Here is a 22,062-nt window from a genome sequence, read left to right on the forward strand (position 1 = left end):
ATCTTGGTGAGTAGTATGTACTAACTAAAATCTTCAGCTGTGGTTGGCTTCCAAGTGATCAGTTTCACCTTTACCTAAAATCTTTATTGTTATTTTTTGTGTCCACTATACAGTCTTTGTCCTGCTTCCATTGGCAAGCACCAGCCTTGTAAGAGTTCTTTCTACCAAAGGTTTTCTGGTCATTCACAAATGGCTTTCCAGAGCAAGCACCAACATATAAAGTGAATTTGAGGACAGAGGGAAATGATTAATCTGTGATCACTTAGGGGAACTCGGTCATCAAAATGGACCTTTCATCAAGGTTGAGGGTGAACCCGGACCAATCAGCAAAGAATTTGACAACTGCCATCAGGCCCCATGATGCCTCAGAACTCTGGCTAGTCCTTCATCAGCATCACTTGACTTCTGCATGTGGCCCTATATCCCAGATACTGACCAAAAAATTAGTTTTGTGTAATCAGGGTGGGAGGCATGTCTGTTTTAATGGTAGTGCTGTGACTTCCAGGCTGTCTTTCGGTGCCTTTTGGTTTTTTTAGCCTTAGATAGCTGCAGACTTGGTGGCTACCTAGCAGCCTAAGCCAGCAGCACAGCCGTGGTTGCAGCCAAGCCCTCCAGATGTTGATGGATTTTCAGTTTCTAGAGCAGAAGTACATTTTTTAGGTGGCTTTCAGAATACTGGAAAACATTGGTGGTAAAACAGCAGTATGAATGCTGAGAATATAAAATTTAAGACTACTTCTGACTTTTATTCATATGTAATCATAAAATCTCATAATTTTGATTGAGCAAGCCACAGTAACAAAGTATAGAGAAGCATTGCCATGCAGGATTTTCCTCCTATTTAATGTACAAGAAGTAATTTGAGTAATTTTGGTTTTAGCGAAACCATTTATTAATGAACAGAAATATTCTTTACAGTTGGAATTGAACTAGTGTTTAGAAAACATCTTAAAAGGCATTTTGTTCAAGATCTTCCACAATCCCATTTCTCCATAAAATGATACGTAAGTTCTTACTGAATTTAGGAGAGATGAATTTTTCAGGAAATAGTAAAAATAATTTTAGGATAAAACTTTGAACTTCTAAATAGTTTATTCCACTCTGCTTCTGCAGAGACATTTTCTTTGCATTATTTATCTAGCCATTATACATAATAATGATGAATAATACATACATGGCGATCTGTTTAAACACTCAGGTGGAAGAAGTCTTTAAAGACACTAAAGTGTTGCTGCAGACTTAAGATAGTTTTGGAAGTTGTGAAACTTAAGCATTGTATATTGTGCTGAATGACTAAAAACTTAAAAACATTACAAATGCTTGTTTACTGTTTAAAAGTTGTGTTTTGCCAATTTCTTCTTCAGAGATTTAATGTATTGGTTTAAATTTTTAAACCTTATTCCAGGAAAGGAAAACGAGCAGAAGTTAAATAACAACAAGATACAATTAAGAAGAGCTTTGAAGGGTAACCCTACCCTCACGAAGGAAATAAGAGCAGTCTTGGAGCAGAGTTTGGTGGAGAAACTGGAAACCTTGGGGATTAGTGCAGTACGTCCATTCATTTTGGGAATATTTGCTGGGTTTGTTTTATTTTGTTTTCTAAGTGAAAAAGATCAGAGAGGAGAAGTCATGTCAGTCTGTCTACAACTGGGGACCAGAGGCTAATGCTTTATGAAACACTTAGAAGGCTTTCATCCTGTGCCCGGCACCTTTCTAAGAGCTTTACTTAGACATGTACTAATTCATTTAAACATGGAAACAAATCTCTGAGGTAAATGACAGTATTATCTCCATTTTGCAGAGGGGGTTAAGTACCTTGCCGCAGGTCACCCTCGCTCCGGGTGGGTAATGACGGAGACAGCACTTGCATGTGTACAGGCCGTTGCAGTGCTGCCTGCCTTTTGATGGTAACTCCAAATAACTGCCTATTCCAAAATCAGCACTTAAGCAATACTTGCTAAGTGAATGGATGAATGAATAATTCATATTGTTGCCAGATTGAATAGTTCTGGTACATCATGCTATATATATAGTCTGCTTTTTACATTTTTATTGATGTACATAAAATACACAAATCTTAATGACCTGAATTTATATACCTATATGCATGTATGTGTCTACATATACAGGTGTGTACATATGTGTGTATAAAAAGCATGTATATATGTGTGTGTGCACATGTGCACAGATGTGTACACTTCTGTATTTGCATGCATACGTGTGTATGTACTGTGTGCACATATATGTATGTGCATTTTTTGAATGTGGATGCATACATATGTGTATATTCACCTCTACATTTGTGCGTATCCAGGTGTACATGCATCTGTATCTGTGTGTACTTGTGTGTATATGTGCATGATCAGTAACCACCACCTGGGTCAAGAGATTGATCATTTCCAATACCCCGGAAGACTCTGTTTACCCTTCTTTAGTCAGTATCACCCTCTGCTTCCCAAGCAGAGGTAAAAGCTATTCTGACTTAGGTTTGCTTGTGCTGGAGCCTCCTCTGAGCGGATCATACATTATGTAGTATTTTGTATGTGATTTCTTTTGCTTATGATTTTGTCTGTAAGAGTCATACCTATTGTGTCATTTAGCAGTAGGTTGTGGTGTAGCATTCTTTTAATAAATATACTACATTTTACCTATTGTCCTATTGATGGACATTTGGATTTCCAGTTTGGGGCTTTTTGTACATGTCTTTTGGTGGACACAGGCATTCTTTTCTCTTGCATATGTATCTAGGAATAAAATTGCTGAGTCTGGGAGTATGTACGTGTTTAGTTTCAATATGTGTAGCCAAATAGCTTTCCAAAGTGTTTGTAACAGTTTTTAGTGTTCCTGTCAGTGTGTGAGTTCCAGTTGCTCCATGTTTTTCACCAGCATTTAGTGTTAATCAGTCTTTTAAATTTCCACATGAACTCTTTTAGGTGGGTTTGAACCACCCGTAAGGCAGTGGAAATCAAACACATTCATGGAATGTCAGTAGTTTCTAGCAAATTGCTTCTTGAAACCCATTTTCATTTTGGTTCTTTGCATATGGTTTTTGGGTTATATATTTTATTTGGTACATTTCCTTTTATCCTAAGATTAGAAAAACATTCTGGGTTTTTCCTAAGCTTGGATAGGTCTTGTGTTTGTTTGGTGTTTGTATGTGTGTGCGCACGCCTTTTTTTTTTTTTTTTTTGGTCTATATGGGTCTTAACAGTAAAGTTTGGAAACAATGAATTGGAGATCTAACCTTATTTCCAATTGATTCAGTTGTCCCAGTATTGTTTGTTAAATATAATCAATCCTTTCCTCATGTGCCACTTGAAGTGGCACTGTTATCATTTAGGAAATTCCTATATACATTTGGATTTGTTTTTTGGGCTTTGAATTGTTTCATCCTTAACACTGTATCCTTTTACTAACACCACACTGATTTAATTGCAGTAGCTTTGTCCTGTCTACGATAGGCCATGCCTCTCTTACTAGTCTTATTTCAAAAACTTCTCTGGCAGTTCTTCCATATTTTGTTTCCCAGTGAACTTTAGAAATAGTTTATGTAGTTCCAAAATAACCCCATTGGATTCTAATTGGAATTGTCTTAAGTTTTGTATAGTCATTAAGAAGGACTGATATTTGCAGAGCGTTAGATTTTTCCATCCAGCTACAGGGTATAGGAAGGCAAGCATTGATCAGCTGCTCACACGGATAAAGATGGCAGATCCACAGTAGATTGTAGAGTGTGAAATGAAGGAAAAGTAGAGGGATTGAATAACAGGGCAGAGAAAGTCTCTTTCTGGAGATGGCCCTTGATCTGATGATGGAGATTTCAGTCCTGGGCAGTGGGGTGGGTGGTGGGGTCATTTCCTGGAAAAACAGGAAGGACTGAGGAAAGGGTGAGGGGATGGTATGAGTGTGTGTGACCGACACTGTTACTGAATAAATGAATGAATAGCCTTTTAACTAGTTTTCTTATGTCTAGATACCTGTCAAATCCAGATGAATTTTCTCAGATCACTTCTTCAATTATGCTATTTTCACAACTGAAAATCTCTGATGACTTTCTCTTACCTGGGGATAACCTTTAAGCTTTTCTTTTCAGCATTCTCTCTCCTTTTCTGACCTCCATACCCATTCCTCAGTAGCATTAACCACTGGACATTCCTTGACTGTTTCTGCCTCAGCACCTGCCTTTTCCACAAAGTGCCCCCACTCCGTCCCCATCTGAAATACTCTGTTTCTATTTGTTTGACTCCACCTGTCCTTCAGGGCACAGTCCAGCCTCCCCTTTGAGCCTTCTCTGGCCAGGGGGGCCTCTGACAGCCTCTCTCCCTGGAACGCTTCTAGTCTAGCCCTTGTGGACTCATTTGGTCCTGATTGCATGCCTTGTATTGCTGGTTAATCAGCAGTCACACACACACACACACACACACACACAGACACACAGACACACACGCACACACACACACACTCCTTCTGCATATTCCTTCCTGGCACTCACAGCCTAATATGCTAACTAGTCATCCACAGTCATACACACACCTTACATGTCCCACTGCGCTGTGAGCTCCTTCTTGGGCCAGGACAGTGTGTTCTGTGTTAGGGTGTCCCCCACCTCACACGTGGCAGTAAGGATGAAAGTGTGTTAATGCTGACAAACATCCACGAAGTGAAAAGTATCTGAAGATAATTGATCGATTAACACTTTATTCCTTCAGGATGTACGCGGTATTCCAAGCGATCAATTGAGTAGAGTGCTAAGAGTCCTGGAAACAGCAAGACATGAGCGAGAAAGACAAATACCTAACATTCTGCAGATTCGAGAATTCCTTGAACGTCAGGTCAGATGTAAAATCGAGGCGAGAACATTGCTGTCTTCAGGTGAGCCTTTTTGTTACCAACTTGCATTTCACTTCTGCCAATGAAAGCAAAATCAAACAACCTTTTCATAATTTTAAATAGTTCACCAACTCTGGCACTTAATTGGCAACTCTAATACTGTTTGAACCATTATATGTTGGGCCTGGGTTTTGTATTTATTTCTGGAACCCCTGTAGTGTGGACTGTAGACCCTAGAGACAGGCTTGCTTGTTTCTGTGTCTGCGTAGACAGCGTGGTAGTACCCCCTCCTGCTTTGCACCTGCTGACGTAAGGGCAAGGAGACTGATGGGTGGCACTACTCTTCCAGATAAGCCTTGTGCTTCTCAAATGGACGTGCTTTCAGCTGGAGAAATACCCAAGGCAGTACAGCTTCCTTCCAAAAGCAGACAATTAATTCGACAAAGACCTGTTTTTTCTGATAGGACCTCTGTTCCAAAGTGAGTATTTCTGACCTGAAAATGCTTGTATTAGTGTTTGTCTTAGCTGAGGCTGCCGTAACAAAATGCCACAGACTGGGTGGCTTAGACAAGAGAAGTGTATTCTCTCACAGTTCAGGAGGCTGGAACTCTAAGATTGGGGGGCCAGCACAGTCAGGTTCTGCTGAGGGCCCTCTTCCTGGGCTTGTAGGTGGCACCGTCTCACTATGTCCTCACATGGCAGGGAGAGAGTTCTGGTCTCTTCCTCTGACAAAGACACTTATCCCTCATGGGGGCTCCACCCTCCTGACCTCAGTCAAACCTGATCGCCTCCCAGAGGGGTCCATCCCCTCCACTGGGGATGAGGATTTGCACAGAGGAATTTTAGGAGGGCACAAACATTCACAACAATTTTAGCCCCACAGAAAATCATGCTCACAGTTCCCTCCAGCCTCTTATTGGACCAGGACATTTTTATTGCTGCTTACCTAAGTATCTCTTTAATATATATTCATAGCAAAAATAGCCAGTTCCACAGAAATTTATGTTAAATACATTGTTTGTGCATGCTGTTTAGAAATACTTTTCTGTTGTTTTTAGAATTAAGAAAAACATCCCAGAAGATAATTTTCCCAGGAGGTCTTCAACTATTACGTGAGTACTTGGTTGGAGATGGGGAGATCATTTAAAAAAATTATTTTCACTGACTCTCTCTTTGTAAATTCGTATGCTCATTGTGATTAACTAAAGTCCCAACTATTCTATGTCATACTTGTTATTCCTTTGTGACATGTCTTTGTTTCTTTAGCAGATATTATGTAAGCAAAAACACTTTCCCATATGGCCTGCATTAAAAAGTGGGACCACCCTGAGTCATTTTCCATTTCCCCCCACAGTGTCCAGTAATCTTCACTAAGCATAAATTGAATGAATGATGTTGACTTTTAATGGCTCCCTGATGGTGAGTGTAGTTAGATAATATTTTAGTGTTCCAGGTCCTTGTGGACATTGACAGTGACCCCAGAATTCACTCTCTTAGGATATTAAGAATCTTATCTCAGTCACTCATTAACCATGTGCTGCAGATTCATTTGCTTACCTGTCAGAATCCTTAGTTTTCTTACCTGTAATATAAGATGTTGCTGCCTTTTTTACATGATAGTTCTACAAATTAAGTGAGAACATATGAAAAGTGCCTCAGTGCTTGGCACTCGTGGGTACTCAATAAATTATATGTATATTATTGTCACTAATTATTAGTAAAACTAATTTTATCATACTTGAATTTCATCGACTTATTCTAGAGTTACTGGTGCCAGGAATAACTTCATTGAGGCATTGTGTGTGTGTGTGTGTGTGTGTGTGTGTGTGTGTATACACATATATATATATTATATATGTACTATACATATAGTAGAGACATAAATAATATGTATAGTAGAGACAGTATAAATATAAAGTAGCACAGATAATACAAATAATGATTTACCTTGCAAAAGCACTTTTCATGTAATCTCATGGGAAGAGTCTTACTTCATGGAACACAGTCTAGCAGAACATTGTCTGGAATTTAAGTGCTTAGTGAAATTTTTTAAATGAATGAACACTGCTCTGAACTTCTGTTTCACCTTTCCATGGGGTGGTAATCCATGTGCTGATGTAAATGAGGTTGTATGTGCAAAAGCACTTTGTGAGGTAAAGTATAAAGGAAAAGTTAAAAGTTATGACACTATTTTAAAAGATGGAATATTTTCTTGAAGAAGATTTTCTTGTCCCATATTTGGGGGTGTGTGTAAAAACCAAGAATATTAAGAATATACAGGTTTGGATTTAGAGGAAAAATGTCATAACTTCTGTTCACTTTGGTAAATATGCCACGGGATTGGCAGGTGTGGATTTGAAATGGCTCTCTGGCCTTTTGCACAAATCCTGGGTCTGGCTGCTATCTTGTCCTGTGGCCACACAGGCCTTTGTTTGTTATGCCTTCTGGGAATTACCTGAGAAGATTCTACCACTTTAAGTGGCATATCTTGGCAAATCCTGAGACTTAGGAAAACAGTGCGCCCTGTTTGGGTTTTGATTTGTCTAGGACCTCTCCCTTTAGTTCAGAGGAAGACTTGGATGACGACGACCTTGTCCAGGCCTACACACCTCCAGGCTTGCTTCCTGTGCAGTCATCTAAAAGCAACAAGAGCAGCTCTGGAAAGAACACTGTCAAATGTAACACTGCCTGGACCGAGGGAAGTGAAATCAAGGACTCCAATGTTTCTCCCAAGCCCGCAGGTGAGATTGTAGCTTTGAAAATCCTTTTGGAAATTTTGTCGTGGACAGTGGTTATCAACCTGGACCCCAGGCACTGGGAGTCTAGTTGGGACGCTGCCAAGGAAAGGCCGGGGCTAATCCGGAGGCTGCTGCTGCTGCTGAGGACAGTGGACTGGCTCAGCGACTGACTGCGCAAGGAGTGGGGCAGGCCTAGGTATACCGGTTGCCTAGGGCTCCCGTAACAAAGTACACACGTTGGGTGGCTTAACACAGAAATTTATTGTCTCACAGCAGTTCAGAGCCCGGAAGGCCTTAGTCAAGGATGGCAAGGTTGGTTCCTTCTGATGGCTGAGGAAAGGATCCGTGCTGAGCCTCTGTTCTTGCTTGTAGATGGCCATCTTCTCCCTGCGTGTTGTCTTGTGGACTTCCTTCTGTGCGTGTGTTTGTGTCCAAATCTCCCAACTGTGTAACGACACCAGTCATCCTGGATTAGGGCCCAGCCTGATGACCCCACTTTAACTTGATCCCCCTTTAAAGTCCCTGTCTCCAAATGAGGTTACATTCTGAGGTCCTGGGGGTAAAGACATCAGCCTATGAATTTGGAGGAACACAATTCAACCCATAACCCTGGGTGGCTGTGAAATGGCTCTTGTGACCCACTGTGTTGCCTTTGAAGACAGGCCAGTGCCAGAGGAACATCAGATCCAAGTGTGTGACTGCCAGGAATGAGCTGAAAAGCAGTGGGCTAAAGGGTCATTTAAGAAAAAGAAAATTCTGCTTATGGCAATTTAAAAATGATAAAATTTATTAAATGTATTAATATAAAATTTATCAGTATTATTTTATGTATGTCATTTACATAAGTATGTAAAACATAACATTCATTTTCAAATAACTGATCTTGTTTTTGAAAAATACCCATATGAATGTTCCATTCATGCAGTTTACCTCACTGAAATTAAAGTTTTGTGACCATGTATCTGAATGAGAATGTCCTTCTTTGATTTAAAGTGGAAATTGTATTGTTTCTAGTCTAGAGGATCATGATTTTTTTAAAGGAATTATAAGTGTTTAATGTAACTTGTTTTAAACCCTCAAATACATCAACTGATTTTAATGTATTAGCATATAATTAGTTGTAAAGCTTAGGCACTTTCAAAGTTGCTTGTAAAGTTATTTTGTGACTAATTTTTTTTAAAGCTTTACCTGTTTTCTGTTGGTCATATAGGAACCTGCATTGAAACACTAACTGAAAAACGTGAAAAGACAGTTTCAAATCACAAAAATGTGAATAAACCAGTTGGTGGGATTCATGCAGCTGAGGTGTTCGTTCTAAAAGACTTAGAAGAACTAAAGGTGAAATCACTTTTACTTGCTAAACACACACAGAGAAATTCATCTTTTAATGCGTACACCTTCTGAGGCATATTTTTTATAGTGAAATGTAAGATAGATACCATTATTTAGTGTAGCAGAGGTTAAGATTTTTACCTGGTTTTGTTTTCAGTCAGGCATACCTTGGAGATATTGTCCATTTGGTTCCAGAATACTGCAGTGAAGTAAATATTGCAGTAAATCAAGTCAAATTTGTGTTTTTTGGTTTCCCAGTGCATGTAAAAGCTATATTTATACCACACTGTAGTCTGTTGAGTATGCAATCGCATTAGGTCTAAAAAAACAATGTACATACCTTGATTAAAAAATACTTCATTGCTAAAACATGCTAACTATCTCTGAGCTTTCAGTGAGTTACAATCACTGACCACAGATCACTGTAGCAAATATGGTAATAATAAAAAGATTTGAAATATTGTGAGAATCATCAACGTGACACAGACCTGAAGTGCGCACATGCTGGGGGAAAATGCCACTGAAAGGTTTGCTGGATGCAGGGTTGCCCCACACCTTGTTTGTAAAAAATGCAGTATCTGCACAGGGCAGTAAAGTGAAATGCAATGAAACGAGATGTGCCGGATTGCGTTTCTTTCCACTCCACAGACAATCAGATAATGGAATGACAACTAGTCATGATCAGGTGCTTATCCAGCTTTACAGGGTTCCAGAGTCCTGCCATGTACGGCTTGATGCTTGCAGGTATTAAGATGGTTTGTGTGCAGAAACCTGTGACTGACTAGAATCTGGGCCCTCTGGATCTGAGCCCAGGGACTTTTCCAATATCGTGGTGTAACCTGGAACTTAAATAGGGACTTTTCGGGTTTAGCCCACCTGGGAGCTGGAGTCCATGGAGAAATGCTTCTGAGATGTGTGTACTGAGTGGAGGGCAGAGCCTGAGTCCTCTCCCTGAGGGCAGGAGAAGCCAGAACATTCCGAGCTGCTCCAACACCCAGGACACTGGGAGTGTTTCTGTGGATGCCGAGCCCTGGTGTGGTGTATTGCTGGGCATGGTGCATCTGTGTTGACGGGGTCTTCCAGGAGTAGTAGTTGCTTTTAATTTTTCACTGAGGTCAGATTTAATTCCTCTGTTTGTCTATGGAATCCAGAGCATTTTGTCAAACTACTATTATTAATTAGTGCAATTTGTTACACAAGCCAGAAATGACAGTCGTGTCACTCAAGAAAGCTAATTGTCTTCCTTCGGGCACAGTACCTCTCTGTCGGGCTGTATCTGCTGTGCCCTGTGTGATGTCTCTTATAGTTAAGTGTCATATTATCACAGGTCAGAACCCAGAGCCAAGCTCCCTCTTGGGGAGCACCCTCACTTTACTGCTACAAGGTAGTGTTTCTGGAATTTTCTAAGCTCTTGGTTGGTAGAGTAGGTAGGAAACATACTTTCCATGGCAAGAGACAAAACAAAGAGATGGTTCCATCCACTTTCAAAGCACAGATTCCCAAATCTGTTTCATCAGCCTCCAGAAATCACCAGATGGAGAGCTGGGGGACCCCATCTCTTACCAGTCAGCATCAGGGTAGCCAACAAAGTGACAGAGGGGTCTTTTAGGAAACACTCATTATTCTCCATGTATTTCTTCTAGTGTGTGGATGTGGATGATGATGACTGGGACATATCATCCTTGGAGGACGAAAAATCTTTTGGGAAAAAATTTGCCAAGGAGCAGAAGGAACCTCCACCTGGGAAGAATCAATCAAATTCTGCTCAAGTGCCAAGTGCCTGGGGTGCATCGAACCTTAAAGGGCCACAGGGAGAAGGTTCACTGCTTTAGTGTCTTGCCAATGAGAAGTGCTGTTTTCCAGTTCTGTTTCATCTTTGCAAACGTCTAATTATGCTCTGCTAATATATGATCAGACAAACACACTCTGCTGGCATAACAGATCTTAGTGCTTTGTGTTCTTTTAATAAGAACTGCATATGTACAATTTACTGTTTTGTATATATACCCTAGTTTTATTTTACAAGCCTAATCTTCAGTCTCCCAAGTTTTATTGTTTTTTAAAAATGCCCAAATATTCTCTTCATGCAGGTGGTTCATAGAAATTAAAATTTCTGATCATCTACCTGAATGAGGCCATCATTCTGGCAGTCTTCCTAGAATAATCTGTTTACATCTTAAGCATTTTCTTTGAAGGACGATTTCTCTTCTAGCACTGTACCCAGCAGGATGAGTTACAATTGAAGCCGTAGTTCAAATTGTCTGGGTCAGCCCGAGCCTAAATATGTCCGGTAACTTAACTTTCAAAGCATCTTTTAAATTGGAAAATGCAATTTATATTTTTCAAATTAATTCTTGCACATGGGGAAAGCCGAGTCCTACCAAAGGGCTTCTCCACGCCGCCTCTCAGCCCCTGCAGGGCCTCGTCTCTCTGAGGAATGGGCTGATTCTAGACCATTTCCAGACTCATCAGCTGGAGATAGTAACTGTGATGTCCTGCTAAGACAGATGAGGACTGGGCTCATTTTCATCACTCATTTACCCCTCCTTGGGTATTTTTGTACCCCATTTGTAAATTTCCATTAATACACGCAGGCCTCCATGTGCATTCTTCTCTTTGCGTCAGTGCCTCTTGCCATGGCTGCCTCTGCCCTTGGGCTCACCTTTGCTCCAGTCATGACACTGCCCTTCTGTCCTCTAACTGTCATGAAGTTGTCTGTGCTATGGTAAAGATCCCTTCTAATGGTTGGAAAACCAAAACACCAGGTTTACATTACAGGGACTCCCAAGAAGACACCCTTAGTACATTTCCCATCATTCAGCCCAATGCCTTGGCCTCACGCCCCTCAAAGAAAACATCTCTACAGAGTCAAACTCAAACTCAAGTGGAATTCTCTGTACTATACTATTTTAGTGGCTCAAGGCCCTTTTTAACTAACTTCATACTTAAGCTCATCTACTCTAGAAAATGTACCTTTTACCATTTAATTCCTACGGATTTGTTACTTTTATTCTCCTTTCTTTACCACCTGCTCTCTCAGAGCTGATGACGACAGAACTAATTGAGGCCCTGTGCAGACTGCAGGGAAGGAGGGATGCTGGGTGGACGCTTCCATATGTAGTCCTGGGAGGGTGTCCTTGACTGGTGGGAGCTGGGGGTGGGGCTCAGAGAACAGAGGCGGGCATTGAGTGGTAAATGACAGTATGAAATTAAGGATTTCTACAGGCTGGACAACATGCTTGCTTAATCACTGGGGCCTCCCTCCTTCCCTCTCTTCCCTCCAGGACTTCAAGACGATTCAAGCACAGTGAAAAGCAGCTTAGTAACTGTGACTGACTGGAGTGATTCTTCAGATGTGTAACTCTGATCCCACACGCCAGAAGGTCCAGATGCCAACAGTATTTCAGTAACCACCCTACAGCTCCCACAATAACAAGGAAGCTAATTCACAGAACAAGGGTCTCTTTAATGGCACCTAACTCAGTATTGAAAAGCTAATTGTCAACAGTATTTTGAAGCATGTCAAGGTATTTAAGACTTCTACCACTTAAAAATAACATGTCATTGAAGTCATAAAAAGTTTTCTTTTCAGAATGGTACTCTAGTGTTTAAATGTATTTTTTTTCAACTGGTTTTTAAGTGAATTTTTAAAATTATTGCAGGTTTGGTTTGAATCAAAACACTTTTTTAATGTCTTTTTTATGTACATTGTCACACTGCAAGTGTTCTGTTATAAAATTCTGTTAGTATTCTTAAAATTGAATTAGTGGAATCTGTGAAATCTTAAGAGTAGAATGGTTATTCTTCATACAGAAGTAAGTTTAGAATTATAAAAATATAGACAGGCCCACGTTAAATACATTTTCCAAAAGTACCTTTACCATATGCAGCTTTGAGCCATTGTGAGCATGTTGTTATTAAACAATTATTGTAGAATTTTAAATAGCATTTCTGCAGCATAATCTTTATCTTGGGTATTCTGTGAATGAAATGTAGCTATTTGAAATGTCAATTTATCAGACTATATAGAAAACATGGAGAGTCGTAACTGAATCTGTGTGTGTAGTTGTTTTCCCACTTATAAAATTCCCAGCCAATATTATAAATACCTCAAAACTCATTTACTTCTAACACTGACATTGTCAAAGGTCAGAAAGTTCATATAAACTGTTTTTTGCTTTCTAAAAATATTTTGTGGTTACTATCTGTACTGTTTCCAAAAAAAGTAACATTTTAACTAAATGGTTTGTTGGATCCATTCTGTCAACTTTTCAAGTAAACCCCTCCATTATCATGACTGTGGCTGATTTCTGAATGAAGCTCATCGTCAGGGGATTTAAGCTTGCCGTGTTAGCTGTGCCACATGAGAGCCTGACCCAAACCAGTGCTGTCCCTGTTTTTGCCTGCCTCCCCTCAACCCTTTTTACTTGTGGCTCAATCTCATCCTTTTGAAAACTTCCCACAGGGGCTATGTTATGCAAATGTACTCACTTTATATGTAAGTTTCCAGAAACTTTATTAATAAAGACAGAATCAAATTTTCATGCAGGACAGAGATAAACCACCTGCCAAAACACTGTGCCTAAGGAGGCATCAGGCCTCTGTGTGCATTCAGGCTTTTCTTCAATGGATATTTACTGAACACTTGGGTTTATTTTATGAACATGCATTGTTCACTTGACTATAACAGCTTTGAGGTGTAGTTATTATAATCCTCGTCCTCAAGAGGTGAGAAATTTAGAGTGACTAAATAACCTGCCAGAGGCCATACAGCTAGAGAGTGACAAAGGCAGGACCAACTGGGTCTCGGGCCTCCCTGCGCAGGCCACGTCTGTGTCCCTGAACGGAAGGGTGGAACATGAAGAACTCCTGCTGAGTAAATACTTCAGTTAAGTCAGCACATCTGTGTTGCAAAAGCTGGTCTTTTAACTCACTGTTGAGTCCTATCATCTGTCCTACTGGATTCGACTTGTTCATGCACAGCTAACGTGTTTCTGGCTACTGAAGGAGCTTTTCGGCACTCGCCTCCTCCTCCCCTAAATTTTTCAGGAGCTAGAATGGTTCAGTACAATCTAAACATCACATTTTTTGCCAGTGCATCTCTGAAGTCAAAAACTTTGTTTTAAACATACACTAAACTTGCCCCTTGTTCCACCAGCTTATGTCACCTAACCTCCCTCTATGACTGAGTTTGTATCCATGGAAAATCAGTTTTCAGTATTATCAGGTCTGGAATGTATATTACATATTTGGTAACAAACTTGTTCATTTACTTTTCTTCCCACTGAGCACCTCCAAGCACTGTGATTTTCCTTTAAAGTCTATTTTACGCTTCAGGAAAATGTATTCACCCACCCGTGCTGTGATTAGTATTGGAAAGTGTCTGGCTCACAGATTCTCATCCAAAGGTTGAAACTGTTTTACCCTGGACTTCCTCAATCAAAGTCCTGTTTTTGTCACTCATTGTGGCAAGTTACTTAAACTCTCGGCTTCCATTTCCTTCCCTGTCAACTGAAGATCCTAACTAGGCACTTCCTCGGGGGAGGGCCCGAGCCTGAAGTAAGGAACCGCAGGAAAATGTTCAGGTGGGTGCCTGCCACACACGTACCCTGTGTTTTAACTGAGATGGCTGTCCCCTTCAGGGGCATGTGGTAAATGGGCTGTGGCCCTAGGAATAGATCATCATCTTGGTTCACAGGTCTCTTGAGCGACTTACATGTCTTAAAAGATGGTTTCTCCATTACCCAGTTCATTCCACACACGGGACCCACAAGACGTACCAGACTTGTCCCATAGGTTCTGAGTGCGGCAGGTCCCACGCAGGCTCCAAGATTTCCCCTCTTGGCTCCAAAGTCAACCAGTGTCTCTAGCTCGGTTCCCGAACTGGCTTTCTCAGCCAGAGCCTCAGTGGTTATTTAAGGCGAACAGGCCAGGGCACAGACAGTAACACCTTGGCCCCATCAGCACCTCCTTAGCAGTCGTGAATCAGTGGTGGCAGGTCTAAGAAACTAGACGTCAGCTCTGCAGCCAGGAGTACGTCCATCCTAACCAAACGTCTTGAGGGCTAGTCACAGAGTGTGCCCATACTGTTGACGACACACCACTCCTCACAGACCATCTGTTTAATATATGAAGAAGAGACAAGGAACAGGAACACATATGGTAGTGTCTGAGTGATTAAGAAGGCACCATTATGAATATTTCTCTAACCTTTGGTGCTAAATAATCTACATGTTCTATAAATGTATAAAATATAAACAAATCCTGTAAATAGCCTATTTATTTTTATATAGAAAGCCACAACAGAAAATGATCAGTATGTAGCTATATAAGAACATTACATCCGTACAATCAACACATTCTTCAAATTCATATTTTAAAAATAGTTGGGGTGTTAATTATAGGAGGGCTTTGATGGGATCAATTCATGTACAGTTCACTTTTGTAACAAACTCAACACCCAACTTGCAGTAGGGCTCTTTTTAGACATATGCATTTTTATCAAACTGTTTTGAAGGGTTTGTGGTTTTAAAATCTCTTTCTCCGCCATGATACTTTGTCCGAGAAGACATGACAGACGTGGCCCCGTTGTACACGTATCCCATTCTGAAAGGCAAAACACAGTTTGGCAGATGCTGTTTTACACTTAGGGCAAACCAAAATGGGAAAGGAACCAGTTCCCTCCTGCCCCCGTTTCTGTCCTAGCCTAGTGACCTCCCCTCATTGCTTGTAGCTACCTTCTTCCCTCCTCTCATCCCAAGAAACACTTCAATGTCACTTCTGAGCCGTTGGTGTGACAGTCTCTGCAGAAGAGACTCATGACTTGTTAGTTCGCTCTGCTGCTCTGCTTTAAAACTTGTCTTAGAACCTAGGAAACTGTGATGACCATTAGCAATTTCTGCCCATGTGAAAATGGGGATGAGGCCAAAGTGGAGAAAATGCCCCGGTACTTAGACCCGTATTTCTAGTTACAGAAATTGCTTTGGGATGTAAGAATGATGAGCTCTGCTTTGGTTTAATTGCCTATAAGTTAACTGTATTTATTCCACAGTTACTGTATTTAATATTGTATTTACTATATATTGCTAACCTTTCCCAATTCTGGCTTTCTGAAGTGTCTAGGGACCCTAGGAACTATCTATGAGTTGTCCCACATGCACTAATTCAGAGCAGCATTGTACTCGTTCACAGGTCATTCTCGTCTCTTGTTCATACCTGGGCGTGTTGCTGTCAGATATTGAAAAGCAAAATATGACGCCACCGATTATGCAGAGTGAGGCTCCCGCCCATCCAATAAACAAAGCAGCTCCTAATTCATACCTGTGAGGGAGGATTACATAAGTATTATGGCTCACTTCTTTGGGGAGGCAACAGTATTTAACACTACTAGCCAATGTTTACTAAATGCTTATTACCAGGTTTTCCTATTGGAGCGTGCACAGGAAATAACTTCCATCTGTATTTAATGCTTTGAACTTTGCTCAAACTGTTTTTATAGCCATCACTGATTATACCACCCCAACACCCCAAGAGGAAGATGAGGGGATTCCTGTGGGCAAGGGAAAAGCAGAGCCACTGAAGAAAGCCTCCTGCCCAGCTAGCATCTTTCCTCTAGGCTCTGCCTGAAGCTCACAAAGCTTTCCACCTAATCCGTGGCATAGGGTAAATTACTTAGCAAACACCAGTTAGAAAAGGGAAGGTTGCCTTTGCTTTCATTTTAGTTCAATTCAGTAAATGTTTATTTGCAAATCATGTGCAAGGTGCTGAAGGGTGGCAGAATATACCACCTGAAACATGTCGCTTTGACAGAAGGATTATTTTGAGCTGAAGGCAATTGAGAAGCAGCAGATACCAGAAAAGCCTGCCCTCTATCTGCCTAAAAGCAGGACATGTGTTTGTAAAGTGTCCCCCTCCCCTACCAGAAAGGACAGAAGCTCGTCACTGGAGACAGCTGCACACCCTGGTCAGCCCACAAGGGACACTAGAGGAATCTATGGCACAAACTTTACTAACTAGCCCTTCTCTTCCATTAGTTCCCCTGTAAATCTACCTTCCCATAATTTGCTCCCCTAGAAGCTCAAAGTCCTTTTCCTCTGTCTTATCGCTTTGCTACAAATGTATTGTTCTTTTGTTAGGATGCCAAAGAAGCCTGAGTTCTAACCACCCCTTTGAGTTACTCATCACTGGAAGCTCCCATGTGTGTATGTGATACACAGGTTAATAAACTGTGTTTCTCTTGTTAATTGCTCTTCTCTCAGTCTAACTGATAGGGACCCAGCAGAGAAACTGGGAGAGTAGAGGGAAAAAAGTAGTTTTTCCTCCTCTTGGTACCTAAGAGAGGCTAGCAATAGATACAGCATCTCGCTTACCACTGCAGTCCTGTGGGAGAGGAACACAAGGTAGCTATCACGGAGTGCTAGAGCTCTCTTAAGCACCTGCTAGACAGCTGGCCATTAGAACCGTGCTGGCAATGGAGCAGATGCAGAGAGAGAGAGAAGACAGCCCCTGCCTTGGAGAGGCCACCATACAGAGGTATAAATAATGCTACTGAGAACAAAAAGGGAAGTCATGGTGGAGGGGAACAGGAAATCTTTTTAGGGGAAGAACATTCACCCAAAGAAACAAATAAGGAATAAGGAAAAGGATACCCAAATCTCAGGACTATGTGTGTTCTCATGCTTGCTTATCCCTTCTTGAAGAATAGTGGTTTTTCTAAACAAAGAAGGGATTCTCAAACATTTTTGGCCCACAGGCCTCCATCGCAAGGCAGAAACTAGTGGGCGCCATTCCCTACCTAATGGTGCTTTTCAGTGTAAAATGAAGTCAGAGTGAGAAGCGTCTGTTTTGATCCACAGAATCCACAGAGGAGCTGAGAAAGGGATGAGAGGTGAGGGTGAGAAAGGAAACACAAGGCCAAGATCACCTCCCCAGCCAGCCAGCCAGTCCCCCGCCCAGAACCAGGGGTAGGGCCAGACCTAGGCTTAGGTACCAGGGCCACACCACCCTGCTCACAGCAGCCGGCATGAGCTGCCTGTGCTGTGCAAGCTCTGCCTTCTCTCCTTCGAGCTGTGTCACCATGTCTGCACTTCATCCAGGCACTGGCAGGCTTTCTGGCGTGGTCTGAATCACAGCAGTGGTGGTGTGTAATAGCAGGGCCTCGACCACCAGCCAGGGAGCAATGCTTCAGAAGATGAGGACTTACGGTCCTCTCGTTTTCAGATCTGCCTATGGAGGCAGTTTCACAGCCTGCATTTGCAACTGGGCAGAGGCGATGTACACAATGCATACTGCCCTGTGATGCCGTCTTTTCTCACCCTACTGTTGACTTTCCTGAGAAGCCAAAGCAAGAAACGGCTGCAACATAACAGCTGCCCTGGAACAGTGACGGTGCTCTGGGCACCCAGAACCCTCTCCACCTATTCCCATCAGAGGCAATGGCAGGTACATGGAGAAAAACACCTTCGGTGTGCACAGAAAATCAGCCCAACAGAGAACTGAAGAGCTCAGTTCACAGGTGGAAAAGAAAAGAGCTGGCTGATCAAGAGCATTAAATTGGTAGTTTTACAAAAGATACCTTTTAAATATCATGATATGTCTAAACAGGACAACCTGGAGGTCCACCATCAGCCTTTGTTTTATGATGTTTGAGGGAGATTATGCAAATAAACCAAGCAGAGTGTCTGCCAAGTTGTAGGTACATGTCATTTGATCTCTTTCAAATGCCTGGCAGTCCCACAGTGAGCTGGCATCAGGTGCCCACTGTCATCCCTTTTCTGCAAAGACAGCTGAAGCAATGAGCATCCTGAAAATTCCTCCTTGGAGGAATGGTAGAGTTACAAGTTAATGATACTTTCTGTTTTCTCTCTCTTCTACCCTAGAGTGCAGGCTATCTTCTCCCCTGGAACTATTTCTTGGTATATTACTCTTAGTGTAAATATCCCTGAAGCAAGAGATTTTTCTTAAAATATTTAGCTTTCTAAAATAGGTTACAAGTGCCAGGTGCCACAGTTGATTAAAAATAATTCTCTAATTATTAATAGTGGCCAGTTTGGAGGTAACGGTGAGAGCATAAATCACAACTCGGCTATGCATCTTGTACATACAAAGATGTGCACAGTGTTAGAAATCAGAGGATAAATTTCCCATGCAGGCCAAATGTCAGAAACTGTCTTTGTATTCATTTAAGCAATCTTGAAACTCTCTGAAGAATCATCAGTTTGTCTTATTTTAAAAACTGGTCTGTTTATTCCCGTTTTGAACTACATTTTAATTTTAAGTCAGTAAATATAGACTCGATTCCAAGGAAAATACCATTTCCACTTGAATTCTTGTGAATTCTGTTGAACACAAACATTTAATAAATAGTACTGGTTTAGATTTGAAGTCCTTAAGAGACTCCACTCCTACATCAATGTTTTTTAACAATTTGAATGTGAGGGCTTCTGTGACTTAGTTTTTTCTCTTCCAGACCTTTTCTTCTTCGTTCTGTTGACAGACCTGCATAGCAGACTTACTCAACAGTGACTTGAATTCGCGCCTCTCAGTGTGTGATCTGACAAAAAGTGACTTGTATTATTGAAAGACAAGATTGAGAGATGGAGGAATATAATACCACTCACATTTGTTCTGCAGCATGCCTTCTCTGACGCCGATCGGGAAACGGTCTCTGCCTGGAAATCTTCCTTCATTTTTTTGGTAATGCTAAAGGAACTGACTTCAACCTCAGATTATCCACATTTCAGATGGTCTGTGGCAGGCCTTTCCATTGCTGACAATATTCCCCTGACCCTAGACTAAACCAGCTTTTCCCACCCAGAGCATGGCCTCTTCCCTGAGCTGTTAACATTGCCAACACTTCTTCATTATTCTGAAAGCCTCTGAATCTGCTTCACACCAGACGGATCCATGATCGTTGTTATACATCGAAACATCATTTTTAGACTATCTCAGATATTCTGCTCTGTGGACAGGACTAACCAAAAACTGTCTGTATGCTTTTAATTCATTTATGTAACTGAATGTGAATTTAATAAACAAGTAATAGGGAAAATTTTTACTCTTGTACAAAGAAATTAAAACACAGATGGATCCTTTAAAATTTACCCCAAAAGAACCATGAAGATCTAAGGCATTAAAATGTACTCTGAACTATGTGGTGAAATTATTCTCATCCCAGTGGCTGTGCCCGGCATTCCAGGCTCACATCTCTCATTTCATGTTGACAGAACCAGAGATGGTACCCGCTGGTGGCCTTAATCTGACCATTTCGTACTTTTAACTCATATTTCAGCCCAGTAACCTGCATGGTAATTCTGGAGGAATGAGTTACAGAGCACTTCTTACTTTTATCTCCTATTTTTGTCTTCCTGGCACCCAAACCCCTGTTGAGACTTGATTTGCCATCCACGGGGGGCTGGTGTAGCCCACCCTGGTCACTGCCAGAGAAACAACACACCAGGCACTGTGCTCATCATGTGTTTTGGGGTGGATGAAAAAGACATGGCTCTGTTCTCAGGGATCCTAGAGTCCAGTGGGGATAAGTCAGACAGCACGCAAATAATTACAGTAAAATGTGACAAAACGTAATAGAATCAGAAGAGCATGTTTTGCAAAATTAACATTACCTGTTCTTCCAAATACATACCATTGTGGTTCAAGTAAATGTCTACAGTAACAATAGCTACTAATACTGTCAGCTCAGTAGGATGGTTGTGTGTGTGTTCAGATATTTTTTGCATAGTTATGTTCAATCTTTATTATAACCCTGACAGCTAGGTATTACTGTCCTCATATTACAAATGAGGAAACTGAAGCTCAGGGAGATTAAATTGCCCCCCACCTCAGCTAAGTCAATCATAGACCAGGATTTAAAACCCATAACTGTGACTCTTAATGCCAAGCTCTAAACCATCACCCCTGCCTTTTACTTACACTTTAGCTAAGAAAAGATTTTACTAATGTGAAAAATACACAACGAGTGCGATGTACTTTTAGTTGTCATTTCAGAAAGATGGCAGTTTTCTCTCTCTCCAGCTCATTACATTCTCAGTGGCTCACGAGCTCTGGGCTGTGGAATTTTTTCTGAATCCCCTCAGGCTGTCTTTTCACCCAGCACAGAAAGAGGTGACAGCAGTAATTAAAATCCCGGCATGCTGGACTTCAAAAAAAGAAAATGCACCTCCTCCAAAAACAAAAAAGCTGTTTAATGAATGGAAAAAAAAATCTCATCCTTCTTAAGATCCCCGGAGAAGTACAGTGACCTTGCTGAAGGTTGCAGAGCTAGGAGCCAGGTCTTTTGACACCTAACAGAGTGTTTCAAACATCTTGTACTCCTCCTCCTTTTAATCAAGAGTGGTAGCAGCCAATATAAATATTCCAGTTACCTTAAAACAATTTTACTGGATATGTAAAAAAAAAAAATTTAATATTTAGAAAGTACACCCATATATTATCAAGTTAACATTTCAAAATTGAGTTCCATTGGCATGCCATTCTTCTAAAGATTACTATCTAAAACAAGCTCTTTTCAACTCATGGGTTTATATAATCCAACGTCTATATAACTACATGGATGCATTTTACGTTAAATAAGTATTCTACAAGTATTACCTGCAAACACACACTACCCCCAACTACACATTCTTTCGGGGACCCAGTTTCTGGAAGTAGGCTGCTTAGTGCCCACCTGACCTGTGTACCCGTGGCTGTCACACTGTACTTTTCCATCAGCTAACCGTTCTCTCCCGGTCCTGGAAGATGCCACAGGCTTTCTCACCCAAGGCTTCCCAAGAGACTTGCAAAAGAGCAGCAGGTGCCTCCCAAATGGTGGCTACAGCAGAATGGGGGAATTTAAAGAATAAGCATCCACTTATATATGGAACCTACATGGAGAATTCTCAAATTTAGGAAACCTAAAACGAAGATTGACAGTTCTCAGGTGTGTGTGGGTGGGGGTTGGCGTGCCAATTCTAAAATGCTTCACTGTGGCAAGTTTATAGCAGACATGCATGCGTTACCTTTCTGCGTATTATGGTTTACTGTTAGGGTCATCCAGAATTCTACAAATTGTATATCTTAATAACATGAAACTTTTATATAAAAAAAAAAGTTTAATATTTAGAAAGTACACCCATATATTATCAAGGTTAACATTTCAAAATTG

The 22,062-nt window shown here is 41.1% G+C and overlaps 2 protein-coding genes across 11 annotated transcripts in view; one reads left to right on the top strand and one right to left on the bottom strand.

The window, feature by feature from the left end:
* Positions 1-21,902, top strand: part of DZIP1 (DAZ interacting zinc finger protein 1) — a 57,573-nt gene extending 35,671 nt beyond the window's left edge. For 5 of the 9 annotated variants that reach the window (XM_073212441.1, XM_073212437.1, XM_073212436.1 and 2 more), the window contains 8 exons: positions 1,406-1,548; positions 4,710-4,872; positions 5,180-5,309; positions 5,889-5,942; positions 7,378-7,571; positions 8,779-8,906; positions 10,544-10,718; positions 12,185-13,197. In XM_073212441.1, coding sequence (XP_073068542.1) covers positions 1,406-1,548; positions 4,710-4,872; positions 5,180-5,309; positions 5,889-5,942; positions 7,378-7,571; positions 8,779-8,906; positions 10,544-10,718; positions 12,185-12,261 — 1,064 coding nt within the window. In that variant the 3' untranslated portion in view covers positions 12,262-13,197. Of the gene's footprint in view, positions 1-1,405; positions 1,549-4,709; positions 4,873-5,179; positions 5,310-5,888; positions 5,943-7,377; positions 7,572-8,778; positions 8,907-10,543; positions 10,719-12,184; positions 13,198-19,368 lie in introns of those variants that run through there. The other 4 variants (XR_012120998.1, XR_012120999.1, XM_073212439.1 and 1 more) reach the window with 4 other exon arrangements.
* CLDN10 (claudin 10) overlaps positions 13,338-22,062 on the bottom strand; it is a 99,859-nt gene continuing 91,134 nt past the window's right edge. For both annotated transcript variants that reach the window (XM_073212443.1, XM_073212442.1), the window contains exons 4-5: positions 16,116-16,220; positions 13,338-15,506 (exon numbers count right to left, since the gene is read on the bottom strand). In XM_073212443.1, coding sequence (XP_073068544.1) covers positions 15,383-15,506; positions 16,116-16,220 — 229 coding nt within the window. In that variant the 3' untranslated portion in view covers positions 13,338-15,382. The remainder of the gene's footprint in view (positions 15,507-16,115; positions 16,221-22,062) is intronic.

The sequence above is a fragment of the Manis javanica genome, chromosome 9, assembly GCF_040802235.1.
Source record: "Manis javanica isolate MJ-LG chromosome 9, MJ_LKY, whole genome shotgun sequence".
NCBI classification, from domain to species: domain Eukaryota; kingdom Metazoa; phylum Chordata; class Mammalia; order Pholidota; family Manidae; genus Manis; species Manis javanica.